Source organism: Lepisma saccharinum, chromosome 6 (genome assembly GCF_977018435.1).
Source record: "Lepisma saccharinum chromosome 6, izLepSacc3.1, whole genome shotgun sequence".
In the NCBI taxonomy this organism is placed as follows: Eukaryota; Metazoa; Arthropoda; class Insecta; order Zygentoma; family Lepismatidae; genus Lepisma; species Lepisma saccharinum.
Genome location: NC_139234.1, coordinates 31,144,552 through 31,163,650, shown reverse-complemented (window position 1 = coordinate 31,163,650; position 19,099 = coordinate 31,144,552). Strand labels below are relative to the sequence as shown.

General features: G+C 37.9%; 1 protein-coding gene and 1 long non-coding RNA gene across 2 annotated transcripts in view; one reads left to right on the top strand and one right to left on the bottom strand.

The window, feature by feature from the left end:
- LOC145988669 (uncharacterized) overlaps nt 1–19,099 on the bottom strand; it is a 91,009-nt gene that overhangs the window by 62,212 nt on the left and 9,698 nt on the right. The window lies entirely within an intron of this gene.
- On the top strand, nt 1,835–11,121 carry LOC145988668 (uncharacterized). The gene is made up of 2 exons (XM_083123732.1): nt 1,835–1,940; nt 9,540–11,121. The coding sequence occupies exon 2, from the start codon at nt 9,550–9,552 to the stop codon at nt 10,801–10,803; it is 1,254 nt and encodes a 417-aa protein (XP_082979858.1). The 5' UTR covers nt 1,835–1,940; nt 9,540–9,549; the 3' UTR covers nt 10,804–11,121.

The window sequence follows — 19,099 nt, the reverse complement described above, 5'->3', positions numbered from 1 at the left end:
TTTGAAATTCTATAAATAAAAAGAGGGTTGTCCGATCGTAATGGAATTTTAGTATGGTGCAGATAGTTTTGAACACAAATCATAATTTTGAGATTTTTAAAATGTGTCAAAAAAAATGTTATCATAAATTTTGCGAGACAACTTTTTCTTAGTATTGGATAGTCCTACAAATACAATATTGGTCTTGCTTTGAAGCTCTTTGCATCTGTTTTTAAAATGCACTATTATTGTCAATTCACATTGCGAAATCGATTTTATACGGATTTTTATTCAGCGGAGTAACTGTGTACATGGAAGATGGCAACACTACAAGAACTGACTCGCAGCGCCAGCCTCCAGTTTTCACGGTTCAACGTAGAACGCTGTGTGCCGCGTTGTCACGTTCTGCATACACATTTACTCCGCTGATTGAAAATCTGTATAAAATGAATTTCGCAATGTGAATTGACAATGATAGTGCTTTTTAAAAACCGATGCAAAGAACTTCAAAACAAGACCAATATTGTATTTATAGGACTAGACTACCCAATACTTAGAAAAGGTTTTTTTTTCGCAAAATTGATGAAAACTGTTTTTTGACATTTTGAAAATTTCAAAATTACTATTTGTATTCGAAACCTTTCTGCCTGCACCATACTAAAATTTCATTACGATCGGACAACCCTTTTTCATGTATAGAATTTCAAAAAAGAGCGATCATTTGCAAAATGAAAATAACATCCCCCCCCCCTTTTATTTTTTTCTCGCGCCAATAAAAATAGGAGCCATACTCAAAAAAGAATTTCGTTAGCATAGATTAACGCAGATTTGGATATGCTAAATTCTCATGTAACTCGTTTTTATGTAGGTCTACTTATTAATTTTTAATTGCAGCCCAAACTCTTGTATCTATAATTTTTAATCCGACAGTAATATAATAATATTTCAAACTTGTGCCTGCAAATGTTCAAATATCGCGTTAGGTTTCGTGAAAATATTTGAGGACATGAATTAGCTGTTTACAAACAGTAACCTGAGATCCTATAATTACACTTAAAGGAACACTTACGTCATTCTAACCGGAAAATCACACGCAATTAAACGTGGGGAGATTATGGGAGCGATCACCTCCTTCCCTAGGCATCTAGAACAGGCAATAAAGTGCCAATAAACCTTGGTGTAAAAGTTGATGTGAATCATGCCCCTCGATCCTCGTAACAAGATCGACCTGTAGGAGGATGATATTTTCCCTAGTTGGTACCAATTATATAAATTGATGGTGACGTCACGGGGACGATCACCCTTTTATCTTTATGTTATTTCAAGAATTATTGCACATTGTGGCAATCAAGAAATCACCTCATCCCCTTAACGTGCCCATAGAAACACCTAAAAAATCAATGGTGTGATTTCATCATTGCATCCCCAAATAGGATGACACAAAATCGAACCCTTCTACACTTTAAGCTGTTCCTCTTTTGATAATTGTTGGCCTAATAGAAGCATAACATAGTGATCCTTGAACTCCCCAAACTAATTTCTGTAACGACATTCTAAAAATCATTTAACGGGAACAAATAACTTAAAGAGAACACATCCATTGATCCATTTAGTATTCATCACGTTCCTCAGTCAATGGACTCAATCACATTATCTAAAGATGAGAGTTTAAATTCATATCGGCAATTTGCGCACATGTCGTCTGTTTGTATGTCGTCATCATTGTTTGCTAGGAAGAAGTTATGTAATGCGATGAACTAGCAGGAATCATGACCTTCAAAGAAGGCTCGAATACTGACATATAGATAAAGCAGTATGATATTGATGCAGCCATATCGTGGCAAATTTTAAAATTACTTGTTACCAGATGCATCTTGTTCGACATTTTGCCACGTAAAGACCAATGGAGTACATTCCTCACCTACTTTGACAGTCCGTAATACTAGTTACCGATTTCTGAGGTAAGTCGTTCATTTATTATAAATAGCCATATTTTCAGTAATTGTATACCTTGTCGCAGTTACGTGCCTAGAAATTTCTGACCATTTGCATGATTTCTTCTTTTAGTAGTCACTGCCTTACTTAACCTCCTTGTATCCGACGTTCATTATAATTATTATTATTTATTTCTAGACGGAAGTCTTGAGGATATATTTGCTTTCTTATGTTGTGACCGTTCCCCTCAATATGGTGGAGCGGACACCAACCTCTCAACAGGTAAATGCATACATTCTATATCCCAATATAAACACACACACACACGTTTATATTGGGTGGAGGCAGATTGAACAGTGGTTCGGATCCCACTTTAAACTGTAGGTCCAGTCCAGATTAGCCTATCTGTGCATAAAGTTGACTTAAAACATTCAAACTAGCAAATATACGTATATATTGTGGTATCGAAGGTACAGTTTTTGAATTTGAAACCCAAATATATATCAATCAGTGTAGTGAACTGCGCTATGAATCATGCAACTGTAGTCATAAAAATTTAACGATAACTTCCGGAGTATGGTTTGATATATTTTGAAGACATCATGTATTTTATTCTTTTTATCTATTTAGTGTATGTCTGCATGGGGAAAGGAGTACGATTTGTCTCAGCTAAGCAAGAACTTAATCAAGCCAAAGATAAAATAAAGGCAATAAAAATAAATCATAAATTATCGTGAAAAACTGTAAATGAAAATAAATTATACCCCCAATTAAAAAAAAGTGATGATAAAATCAAAACCAAGGACCAACAATGATTTATTAGTATTAAGAATATTACTGTTCTCTTTTAAAACTTTTGTTGTGTTCAAATACCTTCATTATTTAATTTTTTTTTAAAGTTTACAAGTACACAAAATTTCTAGGCAATACGTGAGGGTGGTTGGGATGACCAGGGTAATTTGATGTGAAATTACCCTTTCCACTATTGACCAGCCCTGATAACTTTTAATCACGTGGAATATTTCAAATGTTTTTACTGTCATATACAGCCCAAGTGATGAGCTGAACTTCGCTGTGCAGAATTCTCGTTACAGAAGATTCCTGGTTCAATACCCGGTCTGGGTAACTGTACCTTATGAGTGTTCCTTCTCCACCTGCACTTATTAGCATACACTTGCGATCACTTCAATGAGAGTTTACATTTATATGTATGGACTTGCTTTTACTTCAATGCACTTGAATTTACTTCAATTTGCTTGTTTTGCACTTGCATTTACTTATGAGCACTTGTATTTACTTCTCGGTTGGTTGGTTGATTTGGTGTCTTAAGTCCACTTTATGCACAGTAAGGCTAATCGGGACTGGACCTACAGTTTAAAGTGGGATCCGAACCACGTGTACCTCCATTACTGATTACAAGGCAACGACGCTACCACTGCGCCATCGGGGAGGCCCATTTGCATTTACTTCTGGGCATTTGCATTTATTCTCGTCGTCGCGATTAGCCGAAAGTAGAAAAAAGCGACATCAAATAAGAGGAATACAAAGTCTAATATCGTCAGTTCGTTAAAAGGAATTGCGCATAAATTACGAATATGCCAGTATCCATGGAATATATCAGTGTTGCACTATAAAAACAGCTCCAAATATATACTATATATATATATATATATATATATATATATATATATATATATATATATATATATATATATTTAAAAATGAAGAAATTTCCGAATATGTATCACCTCAGATAGGAGGCTGTTGCAATTGCTCGTCTCCCCCATTCCCCATCATTACGCCACCAAGGTCGACTCTTATGTCCTTGTGTAATGATACTGAAATGCATTTCACTCCCCATTTATTTACAATGAAGATATCGTAATATCAGGATATTTGCTTTTTGCTCACATTTGGAAGCAAGGAAGGGAATTCCTCTCCCGAAGACTTATTCTGCGCTCACAGCGGATATTACGCAACTGATGCCCTAGGGAGTTATTTCACAGGCTGGATGCAATGATGACGCAGGAGACCTTTGGAGCTAAAGCAATCACGTGAGGCAGCTGGACATTGTGTTCGTTTTGGAGGTCGGGGACGTAGTTAGCAGGAATTTTATTCAAGGTGAGCTCTTAATAGAGTCCATAGTTGTATTTAAGTAGTCTAGTTTAGCCTGTCGCTCACGGAGCTTGAACCAGGACGTTCTTCCAATAGTGGAGTTAGGTTCCTCATAAATGTTACTATTCTTTCAGTGCTGTCATTCATTTTAATCTGTCCATGAGAACCATGGCGCCGCCGGAAATCTTTCAAGGAGTGATCAGACCGTGACATAATATGTAATTGTACAACGCTACTATTATTACAAACCAATTAAGAAACTATTGCTTTCTTGCAAATTTATTATTGTTGTAACCCTGGAAGAGACTTCTACTCAAGCCACTACACGAGTGACAATCCTACAAAACTGCTATATTTTTGTTTCTTACATTTAACATACTCAAGTTCATAGTTATTTGATTTTGTTATTAAATTATACACACCTCATTCACGAAAAATCTTTGAAAGTAGAGAGGAAAATATTAATTATAGGTTTATTTTACTTGCATTTTTTTTACTTTTGGCTAATCACGACGATGAAGACGGTGATGAAGAAATTGATGAAAATTATTATTATTATTGATTTGTTTTATTGTACTTCGCTTTTGTGCCACCTTTGGCTAATTTGCGAAGATGAGGATGAGTGATGATATGATGAAATTGATAAGAATACATTCACAGTGACCACCCATGCACAGTCTGGGATTCGAACCCGTAACCCCTGGAGTCATAGCGCGCCGATAACCAACAATCGCTGAAAACTGACCTCACGATATCTCGAAAACTAGGAAATGTGACCATAATTACTGTCATATGCTAATTTAACGGGATATGAACTACTTTGATTAACCCGTTCGTCTGTCTATTGAGGGCTCGAACAATCGAAAGTTAAAAGTGGGTGGATATTTAATGCTGTGACATATCCGGAATCATTCGAGTTACAAATGTGAGACTTCACCAAGTTGAACAGATGTGTGTGATTAAGTAGATGTGAGATTCAATATCTTGGTCAGTTCCACTTAACTATAAAATCGATCTGTTCGACAACTGCTGATTGATGGAAAACTATCACATGTGTAAGGATGTAATTTCTTGAACTGAAGTAACAATAGGTTCTACTATAATGGGATACTTAATATCTCGACCGAATATATCTTGTCTGCCGATGTCCGTGGCGAATACGTGTACAATGAAAACTGGTAGCCGTAGACCATCTTTTATGACCTTGCAGGAAACTATGCAGTTCCACAATTAGTTACTAATTTGTGAAAACCAAGAGAACAATTTGCACATGACAATTTCAACAACATGTTTAGTATTTTTTTAAGGCTGTGACTCTTTTCACCAGGTGGTGAGTATAGCATGTGCGTCTATTTTCACCAGGTGGTGAGAATAGCATGTAGGGCTATTTTCACCAGGTGGTGAGAATAGAATGTAGGGCCATTTTCACCAGGTGCTGAGAATAGCATGTGGGTCTATTTTCACCAGGTGGTGAGAATAGCATGTAGGGCTATTTTCACCAGGTGGTGAGAATAGAATGTAGGGCCATTTTCACCAGGTGCTGAGAATAGCATGTGGGTCTATTTTCACCAGGTGCTGAGAACAGAATGTAGGGCTATTTTCACTAACAAAATAATAACATGTATCATAACATAACATTGTCTTTTATCTTATTATATTATCACTATTATCACCAGGTAGTGAGAATAGCAGAAAGTGCTGAAGACCAGAAATTACATGACCAGTTGTTGGAGAGTATTTACCGAAGTGATTTAAATGCTAAAAACCCTAAACCTGACCTGCCTAACCTAACAACGAAAGCATTTAGGAAGGTAATATCCCTTCGTACTTATGTCATGTGACATACTAACAGCACCAGTCTACATCAGAACACCTTGCAGTGTTTTTCAACTCCATGATGTGCAAAAAAAAAAGAAGTACTTGTCTCCTGCACGAAAATAAATGCACACCAACATAAGCTTCATCCACATCTACAACGTGTAGCAGGCCAGGTTGCAGATCATGCACATACAGTTTAAAATCTGGTGAAAACAGCTCAAAAGCTAGCCTCACCACCTGGTGAAAACAGCTCAAAAGCTAGCCTCACCACCTGGTGAAAATAGTCATTGTGGTTAGCACATCGACACCAGGGTTCCCGGGTTCGAATCCTGGCCGGGGCATGGATGTTTGTGAGTGTCCATTCATCAATTTCATCATGTCATCAATCATCCCCATCTTTGCAAATTAGCCAAAAGCGGCACAAAAGGCGAAGTAAAATAAAGTAAAACATTTCTCTTGATTGATTTGGCTTATTTTACTTCGCTTTTCTGCCACTTTTGGCTAATAGTAAAGATGAGGATGAGTAATGATACGATGAAATTGATGAAGGAGCACTCACAAAGAACACCCATGCCCAAGCCGAGATTCGAACCCCTGTGCTATGCACTGCGACACAGAGGTCGGCATGTGCAGTTGGTACGTGGGATTCGGATATGAATAAGTGGCAAGAGTTCGGTAGTGAAAAGTAGTCCATTCATGATTTTGAAATGAAATGTTAGATCTAAATTTATGTTAACTATTCTGATTAAGAAGTGTACTACTTTGTCTGTTCTCTTGATATTGCTTACACAGGCCATAGACCAAATCCAGAAATCATATTGAAGAATAGGTACAAAGTACGTTGTAAAGAAGCTTTAGGAGGACAGAAATATTGTGTCTATAAGTCTGTAAATTAATCCAAGAGTTTTTCATGGCTTTTTAAGTTATTTCATCATTATGGAGACTAAAAGTCAGTTTTCTGTCGAAAATAAGAGGCCAATTGTGACATTGAGATGATTATGAACTTATGAATTACGTGACAGACACACCCCATGCTTTTTCAAGGTTCGAACCTCTGATATGTAGTTTTGTGGTGCTTTACACTGGTCGCTCCCCACGGAGAGCGACATACACACATGTTTTAGTTCTGCATGCACAAATCATTTGCGTTTAGCGATGACATTCAGCCTTATTACAAAGCGAAAACCTTTTTTATCTAATCTTAGACGATTTTATAAACATTGGGAGCTACCTTCTCTTTTGCAACAGCGTTTATGTGATCAGAGAAACATAGAAAACACAAGTCTACTAACTAACACACATATTTAATAAAACGATCTTAACAAGCCTTGAAATGTAATATTGCACCGGGAAACATTATTTAGCAAAAGCGCGCGCGCACACACACACACGCACACAGTTGCATACATACGTACATACGCACATATCAGAATCTCCAATATCATATTTTCGGCGTTTAATTTATTCCTAATGTCTGGGACACCCATCCCCCAATGCCATGGACGGATCCCCCCTCAAATTCGTTCATCAAAATCCCCCCAAAAGAATTGTTTTATCATAAACTCCCCAAAATATAGTTTGAATAAATACGCAGTAATTGGTTTTTATTTGAATGTTGATAATTTGTTTCCATTTTTTAAAAAAAAATTATCCAAGTACTTTGATTGGATAAATACTTAAGTTAATCTGACTTGTTAGAAAGTAAATTACACACGTGCGTTTAAACACTGTTCATCATAGACGGAGAATAAGATTTCTAAAATAAAAATTTGACTGTTTAATACAAACTGTTTTCAACTTAAAGATAGAAATTTCAAGCTGGGCACACTAAATATTCGTGCTGTAGTTGCCTGTTAACCAAAAACTAGTTTCTTCCCGTAACCGATTCACTTTGTTATTTCACGAGGCATCAAAAGGCGTAGCCAGAAATTTCTAAGGTCGGGGCGATAAGGTGCCCTTTCTACTTGGGATAAATATTATCATTTTTGTAATTAATAACAACAATTACATAGCATTTATGTTAAGTGCAAATTTCACTTGCTAAAGTAAAATTTTCCTGTGACAAGAAGTTGGAAATGCTTGATTGATTGATTTGGTGTTTTACTTTATGCACAGTAAGGCTAATCGGGACTGGACCTACAGTTTAAAGTGGGATCCGAACCACTATGTGCCTCCACCGGGTATCGAACCCAGGACGCCTTGATTCCAAGGCGACGACACTAGCACTGCGCCATCGGGGAGGAAGAAGTTAGAAATGCGAGTTTGATATTTAGAATGTGTTACTATACAGTACACTTTGTACAATTATTACAACATGCAGGGAATCGACAATACAATAACATTTCTAATAGAACAACACCATTAAAATAATGTACTTACCTCCTCAAAACGCCATATACGGAGTAGCGGCCAGTTTGGTGCCCAAACTGGCAAAAGGAGAGGAGGCGACCGCTAGCTTAATCGCCGCCAATGCGTACACGTATTGTGTAACGCACTTTTGCCAGCGAAGCGAGCAAAAACATTCTTTGATCTTTTTCTTTCCAAACTAGCCAGAATATTAATTTAATAGGTAGTCAAAACTTTCACAAGTTGCGGCGATGTTTAATCTCCATGCTAATTTTAGACTCACTCTTTACATTGAAGAGAAGATATTGCCCCCCCCCCCTTAAAAGTAATAATCAATCCCCACACCAGAATTCACCAAAAAATCTAAGTGATATTCAAAAAATGAATTTACTGCTCAGTCTCATCTAACTAATATTAACGTGAAAATCTAAAATTTAACACTCACATTCAAGAGTTATATGCCCTCACCCCCAAAGTTTAATCTTCAATTCCACACAAGAATGTAAGGCATAACGTGTAAGAGATGGATATTGTCCTTCCTCCCCCTCCCCCAAATAATACTTAGTACCCTATTCGTTGTAGTCACAAATTGAAATCAACTTCCGCCCAATGCTGTATTGTTTATTAAGTCAAATTTCCATCACAAAACTTGGATGGACGCAACCTAAGTCCATAAGCCCTGCCTAATATGCTACGATCTGAGCACAGGCACTGTTGATAGTCACAAATCAGTTTATCTTAATTTATTTTGTTCTAATCAGGAAATCTTATTTATGGCAAAGTTTTGGTTGCGTCAACTTTGCAGCTTTAACTATTAAGTCTACCACAGAGCGACCACAATGAAAATAACCTTCGGCCAAAAGTCTTCCCGCACATTTCCCTCCATCGATTCAACTCGGGTCAAAAGGAAGCATGGTCCACCCTGCCTCTCCCCTCTTAGCGGGGATACGATGCTCTTTTGCCTGTGGTTCCACAATATAGGGGAATTGAGTCGATTCTTCTGATCACGTGAGTTACTCATTCAGAGACAAATTTGTGTTTAACCCTTCTCCTTCATTCCGTTTGCTTTTTGCCGTGGGGGGTGGTTAGCACAACGCGCTACGACGCCAGGGGTCCGAGTTCGAACACGGCCTGGACATGGATGTTCTTTATGGATGTCTCTCCATCAACTTCATCATATCATGACTCACCCTAATAGTTGCAATTAGCCAGAAGTGGCCGAAAAGCGACGTTTAATAACAAAAATACATTTGTATTTGCTTCTTAGCTCAAGTAATTTGGGTTGAAATATGAAAAAAAGAATCAACTACGTTACCAATTAGAATTCTCCTTCTTTTTCATTTTAGGAATGCCAATATGTCAACCAATGACCACTCGTGGTTGGACCAAAAGTTCCTGACAACGGCGCTGAGACATGGATTGGCAGATCCAAACCTTGAAGTCCAGAAGTGCGATGTTTATCCAGGTACGGACGTAGGTGATAACTATGGCAGCATTGTGTACAGAGCGACAGTTGAAGCAGAGGTGGTCAACAGAAAGAAGGTATACAAGTTGGTGATAAAGTGTGTTCCAAGGAACGAGGTTAGGAAAAGAATAATCGATACCATGTGCTATTTCACTAAAGAGATAAACATGTATGAAGTCATATTCCCGGAGTTTCAGATACTTCAAAGGGAACATGGAGGCAGAGCTATGTTGTGTAGTGTTCCTCGATGCTACTACACCCTTATGGATCAGCAGAGGGACTGTCTGGTACTGGAAGATTTGGGGCCTCTTGGGTACAAAATGGCGGACAGGCTAAAGGGGCTCGATTATCAGCATTGTCGATTGGTGTTTGCAGAGCTGGGGAAGTTCCATGCCTTCTCTTACGCCATGAAGGTTCAGGAACCAGAGAAGTTTAAAGAGAAGTTAAGCTGGTGCAAGGAAACACTGTACTGTGAGCAAAGCAAAGAAATGTACGAGCCTTTCTTTCAGCACCAGATTTACAGCTCAATGTCTCTCGTCAAGCAGTTTCCGTGCTGCAAGAACGTGGTTGAAAAGTTTGAAAGTCTGAAGGGAAAAGTCTTTGATCGCCTGGTGGAGTTGTTCGTGCCGGAAGAACCTTTGTCAGTTATCTTGCACGGCGACTTCTGGCTCAACAATCTCCTATTTTCATACGAGACCAAAGCAGGTACGGATGTTCCTAAGGACGTAAAGCTTCTTGACTTCCAGATAGTACGCTACGCCTCACCAGCCTTGGACTTGGTCAATTTCATCTACAGCAGCACGACCAAGGAAGTTAGAAGTGAACATCTACAAGAGCTGCTGGAGTTATATTACAGCAACTTTGCTCGAACCGTGGAAGCACTGGGAGCACAGGTGGGTGAGTTCACCTTCGAAGCTCTGCAACGGGAAATCAAAAGGAAAACCCTCTTTGCATTCACCACGGCGTGCGTCGTCCTTCCCGTAATGATGACAAAAAAGGAAGACACTCCAGATATGGATTCAATTACTGAAGCTGATGTAAAAAATCCTAACAAAGAAAGGCTTGGTCGAATGTTCAGAAACAACGAGCTAACCTTCCGCCTTAGAGATGTCTTTAGTGAGCTGGATGAAAATTATATCATGTAAAATCACTGTTTCATCCAATAATTTCTGACTGTACTTGTATTTTATAGATGTAATATCGAGTATTATGCAATTTAAATGTTCTTTGTTTTTTAACATACCCTTCATGTAAAATTCCTTTGTAAAATGCAGAAAACCGTTATTGTTTCAATCCATCATCATTTACTTGCAATGAAACAATAAATTGTATTAAATGATTAATTATTTTAAGATAAATATCTGCTGCTGTGTCTTGATAGTCTAAGCTATATAATAATATCCACAATGAAAACATTCTAAGATTGAAATAGAAATGGAATGAAAAGACCTAATCAATGTAAAATTCTCTGTATTTCTGTACCATTTCATTAAACAATAACATAACAGATATTTGAAAAAAAATCAAATTATCCTTTAATAAAACCAAGGAGTTAGTAAAACATAGATTTTAATGTTAAAACTCATTTCATGATTTCTGGATTGACATGGCGATTTTATAATGCCTATAAATTCTTTTTTCCAAGTTTAATGTCCACTTTTGTCTAAAAATGCTTGTTTTCGCTTTCTTTATCTTTTGTTTTGTGCGTGTTCCTTCATCGATTTAATTTAATTTTAATTTCAACATCATCGTCGCGATTAGTCCAAGGAAACAGAAACCCAATAAAAATACAATAATATTACAATAGAATGTTAAACCTTCAAGTCAATAAGTGTCTAACTGACTGAGAAAACTATTCATGTTTACTGACAATTTGGGTCCGCATTTTATTTTTATGTCTTCTTCAAGTGCCTGTCTTCATACTATCTAATTATTTACATTGCCTGCCTTTGCCCACAAATCTTGCAAGAAATTGACTGAAAATGAATTTTAAAAATATGAAACTTGTTTCTTGCTTAAGTGTAACTTAAAGATGTCCCCCCATCCCCCTAAATAACCTCAGAAGAATAAAAATCTTCTTTTTACAAGCCGTCAGCAAAGGAAAGTGACTGAAAATGTCAGTTATTACTACAAGATACGTGCTCGGATTCAGTGGTAAGGAAGGCAATGACTCTTGCAGCCAGAAATGAATTCTTGCACGTAGCTCTACAAGAAACATGTCGAAGATGATGCCCCAGGCTGCCTCCTTGATTGTACAGTAGTTCTTGTTCTCGTCTACACTGAGGTGTCCTTAAGAAAGTGTGAAAAAAAGTTGTTCCCACAACATAAATTTGTGAAAATGTTCTCTGCATGAGCTCCAAACAATTTACCCGAAGTTAATGGATAATAATGAAGATGAAATCTACAATCGACTTGTGCCTTACACAAGTAGTAGTATATGTTGCTATAAGGCCCGTTCCCAGGGTTTGTTTTTTTACAAGGGGAGGGGGGTTAGATCCGAAAATTTGGAACAAAGAGAAGGCCATAAATGCTGTGAGTTTGATTGAACTAGGTTGTTTTGCATTGCTTTTCTGACAAGTTTGTCTAATTGCGACGGTTAGGGTGAGCGATGATATTGATGAAGGAATACACTCACTATGCCCAGGTAGGGATTTGGACAACGTAACGTGCCTCTCTACACAACAAACACATTCATTTATGCAAGGACAAAATTGGAATTTTTACAAGTTTGAAAAATTGTCGATGCTATTATCGTAGCTTTTTGTAGGTTCATATTTAAATATTTCATGGTTCGAGGGGAGTCATGGCCCCATGGCCCCTCCCCTGGGTACGGTCCTGACCAATAGTGTTGGAATAATGAATCTTCTGATTTGTGTCTGTGGAGTATATTACAGTGTCTTAGTAAACGAAGCTCCATACTGTATATTATTTGGGTCGTATTAGATGAACGGAAATGCCAGCTACACTTTTGGCATCATCAATGAATACAGACTGTTGTAGAGAGAAAGCTACAAGAACCTGTTTGCACCCGAACTTCCATATGGGTACGTTATATAGTTAGCAAACTAAAGCTACTTACTACATATTACAGGGTGCGAATTAAACAATTTGGTTTCTTTTATGCAAAGTTGTATATGTTAGTAAACTCTACTATTGCCTTCAGTACGAAGTATCTAGGACATTAAATGGTTACATACGGAAATAGCCCTATTGAATTATTAAATAAAATTATTGAAAATGTGCTAACAAATATTAATGTTCTACCTTGATGGTTGAACATTCTCAGAAATGTTTTAAACTCTTCATGTAATTTTGATGTTGTTATACATATTATATATCGGGTGGTCCAAAAGTCCCTGAACGGTCACATATCGTGATAAATATACATCGAATCGGGAAACGAAAAAGTACGTGTTTAATAAGTGAAAGAAAGCTATTCAATGATATCACACTTGATTCCCCCACTCCCGCCCCCTGAGGGTGGGGCGAGGGGCAACTGTGAAATTTTAAATGGAAACCCTCATTTTGTATTGTAGAATCGGAAAGAGGACTTAATTCCAAGTCCAACAAGCTATCAACCATCCTCCTAGGGAACGGAGATATGCGGGTTTTAAATTTTCGCGGGAGAGAAAAAAAAAAAGTGAAAATTTCATAGAACCGCAAAAAAAATCAAAGGACGATCTGCCCCTATTTGAGCTAGAGTGAAAGCGATTGGAGATTCGGAATCTGCACGTCAAGACCTTTCAATAGAGTATATGGAAGGAGGTCTACCATGCGAAAATTTAAAATCGCCATATCTCCGTTCCTAATTAAGCTAGGAGAATGGTTGATAGCTTGTTAGACTCGGAATGAAGTCCTCTTTTCGATTCAATGATACAAAATGGGGTTTCCATTTAAAATTTCACAGTTGCCCCCGCCCCACCCCCAGGGGGCGGGGGTGGGGAATCAAGTGTGATATCATTGAATAGCTTTCTTTCACTTATTAAACACGTATTTCTTAGTTTTTCGATTCGATGTGTATTTCTCACGATTTGTGACCGTTTTTTGAACCACCCGGTATGTAAGAAGTCCGTGATTGTCAGAAGGGAGTGGGAATTATTAATAATCCTAAGAAAGTTCTTATTCAGTTTAGTGATTATAATTGATGATGTATTTTTACATTCTAAGAAAACCCATACACAAAAAGAGCTATTCACACCGAGAAAACATGACCAAATATCTCTTGCACGTTCCACTCAATGGCGGTGTGCGGCGAGAAATGGGATGTTCGTACCTCCAAACGAATAAAGCTGAAGAAATCATCTTGCCATGGCGGCAGTTTATTTGACAACCGATAGAGCAACAGCGTTACCCTGAGAGCTTTTTGTAAAACCTTTGCACACAACGACAATAAACAATGGGTTATATAAAAATAGAACTTCAGACACGAAGTAGAATGCAATTATTTTAAAGGTTACTTAACTGTTTTCCCGAATACTCTTTCAGTGGTGTTTCATTCATAGTTCAGAAATTGTTTAAATATCCTTTCCATTCCTTTTCCTTTGGCGGGGATAAGAACATCCCTGGCAGTGATTACAAAATTTTCTTTCTTCCGGGGATGAAAATTCTTGAGGGGGGGAATCCCTGGCATCCCCCCGTTAATTCACACACTGCATTACTACATGCCATGAATGCTTGTGGTGGATGTGAAGAGGCTGTCTTTCTCTCCAGTGTTGTCCCATGAAACCGCTCTTTTGGGCTCAAGGTAACGTCTGTAAAACTTTCAATTCGCCCTGAAACCGCTTCTCTCCGTCAAATAAATAATCAGAACTAATCTCTCTCTCTCTCTCTCTCTCTCTCTCTCTCTCTCTGTGTGTGTGTGTGTGTATATATATATACATACATACAGTGCATACATATATACATAAACCAAACAGTATATAAGGACCTCCTCGATGACGCAGTGGTTGTGTCGTCGCCTTGTAATCAAGGGGACCCGGGTTCGATACCCGGTGGAGGCTCTTAGTGGTTCGGATCACACTTTAAACTGAAGGTCCAGCCCCGATTAGCCTGACTGTGCATAAAGTAGATTCAAACAGTAGAGGTTTGGCATGGACAATTCGTCCACTGTTAATTTGGTCATCGGTTGTACAATTGCTTTTCAGACACCCTGCGCAAATGCCTACAATTGCCAAAATGGTTACGTAACTAGAAAATTGTTTGTAATGTTGGAGGAAGTTGCTGATAGGCCGACGTGTCAAGCTATGGTTCAAGCTGTATTTTAATTTGCGTTTGCTGCCTTCGGTTCATCGTGTTCTGCCGAGATTGCAAGATCCGCTCTTATCTGAAGACTTCATTCCTCTTCGTGGACACAAGTACTTGATTCCAACAGGTAAGAATAAGTTTGTTTAGCAAAGAGTGTGCAATTTTGGTAAGATTTTTTGAAATTTGTACGAGACATACGACTGCATTTTACTCAGGACATTTTCGTAAGTATCCCAAAGTTAAAAATCTTGCTTCTTTGCGTCACGTTTCTTCCTTTCTGGGTGAAACCAAACGATGAAGAAGAATGGTGAATTGATGAAACAGACGAAACTAACACAATGAAACAAACGTTCATGCCTTCAAAGAATTCGGATTAGCTCGCCACTCTAACTACAGAGCAAAAGCTTGACAAAATTCATAATCAGATTATTACCGCAATTGCACGGTTGTGAATGTATTTGTTAGGTTGTAATTGTTGCAATGAGTATCAAAAGGCTCTTTGGCGAATACGAGGCGAAAGTGATTTTGTTAGCCTGTTTGTATGTGCAAAACATATTGATTCAGAGTTTCCGAAATGGATTTTTTAATGTCTAAGTATTGTAACTGAAGGGCTGTGGTCGAATATATACTGGGGTATATTCGGTATGTCTCCACTGGCCAGGGGTGCCCATCCCCCCCCCCAAAAAAAAGGTAGAACATTCTTCTTACACCCTCCCTTTATGCCGAATTATTTACTTAAATTATCTTGGTCAGACAGAATTTGCGGAACAATATAATACAGACATATTTAAGCAATATATGCTTACTGTAGGTACTTTAAGCTTTCATGTTTGCTAACATTAAACGTACAAACCTGCTCAGACTCACTGCCATTGTTAGTGTACTGAACCTTATTCTTAATAGTTTGTCTGCTTGACTAATGTTGTATTAATGCAAACAGCACGTCTCCTCCTTTCAAACCGATTCTAAAGGCATAAGAGGCGGTGTTTCATTTGAAATCCATCGTCGCGATCACCCACAGGTAGGTAGAAAAACTGTACATAATAACCATAACTAAAAATGAATAAATAACAAGTCAATCAAAGAACGATTTTTGTGTGAAGTAGAATTGATATAAAATGCTTGTAGTCCCCCCCCAAAATACCATGACGCAGGTGGGTCATGAACAGTGGCGTAGCATGGACATTTCGGGTGAGAACGCCAAGTCCGAAGGAAGAGTCGGCCCTTTCTTGCTTAATAATTTACTTATGGTATTAGTCGCCACAGGTATTATTTGCCTGCAGTAAGCTGGGTTTTCAATAAAACATCATCATTGCATGTTTTAGCTAGAAAATTAGATGCCTCACTATGCCACAGATGTTTTGAACTCTGGTGTTCTATACCTTTTTTTATATCTTTCTGCATGACGCAAGTCATTAAAAACCTACCTGAATCACAAGCGCCTCTGCACAACAGTAGATGTCATTGTTGTGGGCGATCCAACTACTGATTGATTTGGTTTATTTTACTTCGCTTTTCTACCACTTTTGGTTAATTGCGAATATGAATATGAGTGATGATATTGATGAAGGGACACTGACAAAGAACACCCGTGCTCACGCCGGGATTCGAACCAGGGACCTCTGTCGTCTTGGCGCACTGTGAAAAGCAGAGTGGATGATCCAAATATTGTACACTCTACTGACGTAACAGTGCCGATTAGTAATTCAGACCACTGTTTATTACATCTTGAGAATGCTGATAAACATTTTAAAATAATTTTGTCCAGAGACAATTCGATGTTAAGAGTTTTCAAATGAATGCTAAACATTTCCATTCACACAATATTAAGTAGTTAGATAATAACGAAAAAATACAATAAAAAAATAATAGTTTTGCGGGTTAAGTGGTAGAGCAGCCACAGGCTGAATTTCTACCACGAGGACTTCACCAACTTATTTGACAAAAACTGTGTTGATCTTTTAGTTTCTAATAAACATCGCTGTTCGTGCGATAAATTATACAATGCAGTGGCCATTAAGAAGCGGTATATTTGAGATTGGTAAAGTTACGTCAGTCAATATTGCGTATTGTAGCATCACATAGCACGAATTGCATGAGCGCGAAGAGCGAAGAACCGGGTAGGAATTCTGCCGCTGTCGTCTGCTTCAGAAGGGAGGAAGGGTCACATGAACCAATCACGGTAGACCTCTCGTACGCTGGCGTAAGAGAGCCCATTTACGCGCGTGCTGTAGAAATGGAAGCTTTCCCTCCATAAAGACAGCAAGGAATATAGGAGTCCTGTACGCCGAACCTGCTCGGCGTCCGGCCGGGAAAGGCATTGAAAAGAGATGCTAGAACGAGTGTTGAGAGTGGAGCGTTGCAAGCGGATCGCGAAAAATAGCCATTATAATGCCATGAAGGTCAAACATATATGAAATTAGTCACGTTTTACTTTATAATCACAGCATTTAAGCATTTTTGAAATTTTAAATCTGGGAACGCCGGGCGTACTATAACGCTACGCCACTGGTCATGAATCCCCTCTGCGGGCACCCTGCCACTGGCCCATTCTCGTAAATGTTACTCTGTACTACTTCTTTAACATCTGTTCTCTTCGACATTTTCATTGTTCAACAACATCTCGTATTATTAACTTTCCTGATAGAAGTGAATATCCTTGATAAATATTGCATTTCTACCAGCTACTTCTTACAAAAAAAAATCGCACATTTCAACAATACGTTGTTTTTAGAGTAGACGACGCTAATTTTGAAGAGTATTTCACAGTTACATCTAACTAACTCTTGGTGTTCCAAATATCGGAGGTTTCTTTCCGCAGCAACACGAGCCTTCCACGTGTCTCTGTTCTGATAAAGATCAGTTCAACCTTTACCATCTTCGTCAGTCTCTTCAAGGTCTGTCTCAATGTTGTCCTCCCAGCTTTGTCTTGGTCTTCATGCAGTTCTAATACCATCAGATTTCCCGACAAGATCAGGTTTTTCTAAGGATTTTATTTTCAACAATTTGTCAGTAGAAAATAACATATACTATATTATGCTAATGAAATCTGTTGTCAATTTCCTGTTTTACAATATGTATAATTTGATTTGATATTGTTAATTTTGTAAAACTCTTAGAAAAACTTGACCTTGTCCGGAAACTTGATGATATATGAAGGTTAAGACAAGGCTGTAAGGACAACGTTGAGATAGATCTTGAAAACTGGCAAAAATGATAACGATTCAACCAAGTTGTTATCAGTAATTATAATAAATTCTGATCATTAACTAATACTGGCGTACAGCATGGGTTTAGTTGTCTCTTCGCTAACTTCCACACCAATCTCTTTTAATGCTTTTAGAAGTATTTAGTATTATTCTTATATTATCCTTGTATATTTATATCATCCATAAACCATAAGACTCCACATGGAAAAATGGCTTAAAATTTCAAAATGGTAATGAAAAAACCAAATATGCTGACCAAGGCAGTAATTTATTTTATTAAAAAACATAAACTGAACGTAACGTTTCAACCTTCTAGCAAGGTCTTCTTCAGACTCTGTATCAAGTACAAATGTAACAAGATACAAAAACAGGGCATTATATACACACAAAACATTACTCCCTCCAGACTATTAGAAAGTTGTTCTGGAACTTTCTAGCAGGTGGCTTCCCATTGTCAAATGTACTTTCACCTAAAACGCTAAACATTTTTACTTCCATATAGAATGTGGTTGGACTTTCATGTCATTTTTAATTCATTTTTCTTTCTTCTCCTCTCCTCTTTCTCTCTTGTCCTTTCCACTCTTTCTAACATCTTCTTCCGTTATTTGTGAAGAAGACACAATGAACTGGAATGGGGGACTGAAGTTAAACAAAGAATGGAAGAAGGTGTTAGAAAGAATGGAAAGGACAAGAGAGAAAGAGGAGAGGAGAAGAAAGAAAATGAATGAAAAAGAGCGTGAGATGAAAGTCCAACCACATTATATATGGAAGTAAAAATGTTTAGCGTTTTAGGTGAAAGTACATTTGACAAGGGAAAGCCACCTGCTAGAAAGTTCCAGAACAACTTTCTAATAGTCTGGAGGGAGTAATGTTTGTGTGTATATATAATGCCCTGTTTTTTGTATCTTGTTACATTTGTACTTGATACAGAGTCTGAAGAAGACCTTGCTAGAAGGTTGAAACGTTACGTTTAGTTTATGTTTTTTAA

Excerpts from the sequence above, each read along its gene's own strand:
- LOC145988668 (XM_083123732.1), top strand. The coding sequence starts at position 9,550 with ATGTCAACCAATGACCACTCGTGGTTGGACCAAAAGTTCCTGACAACG.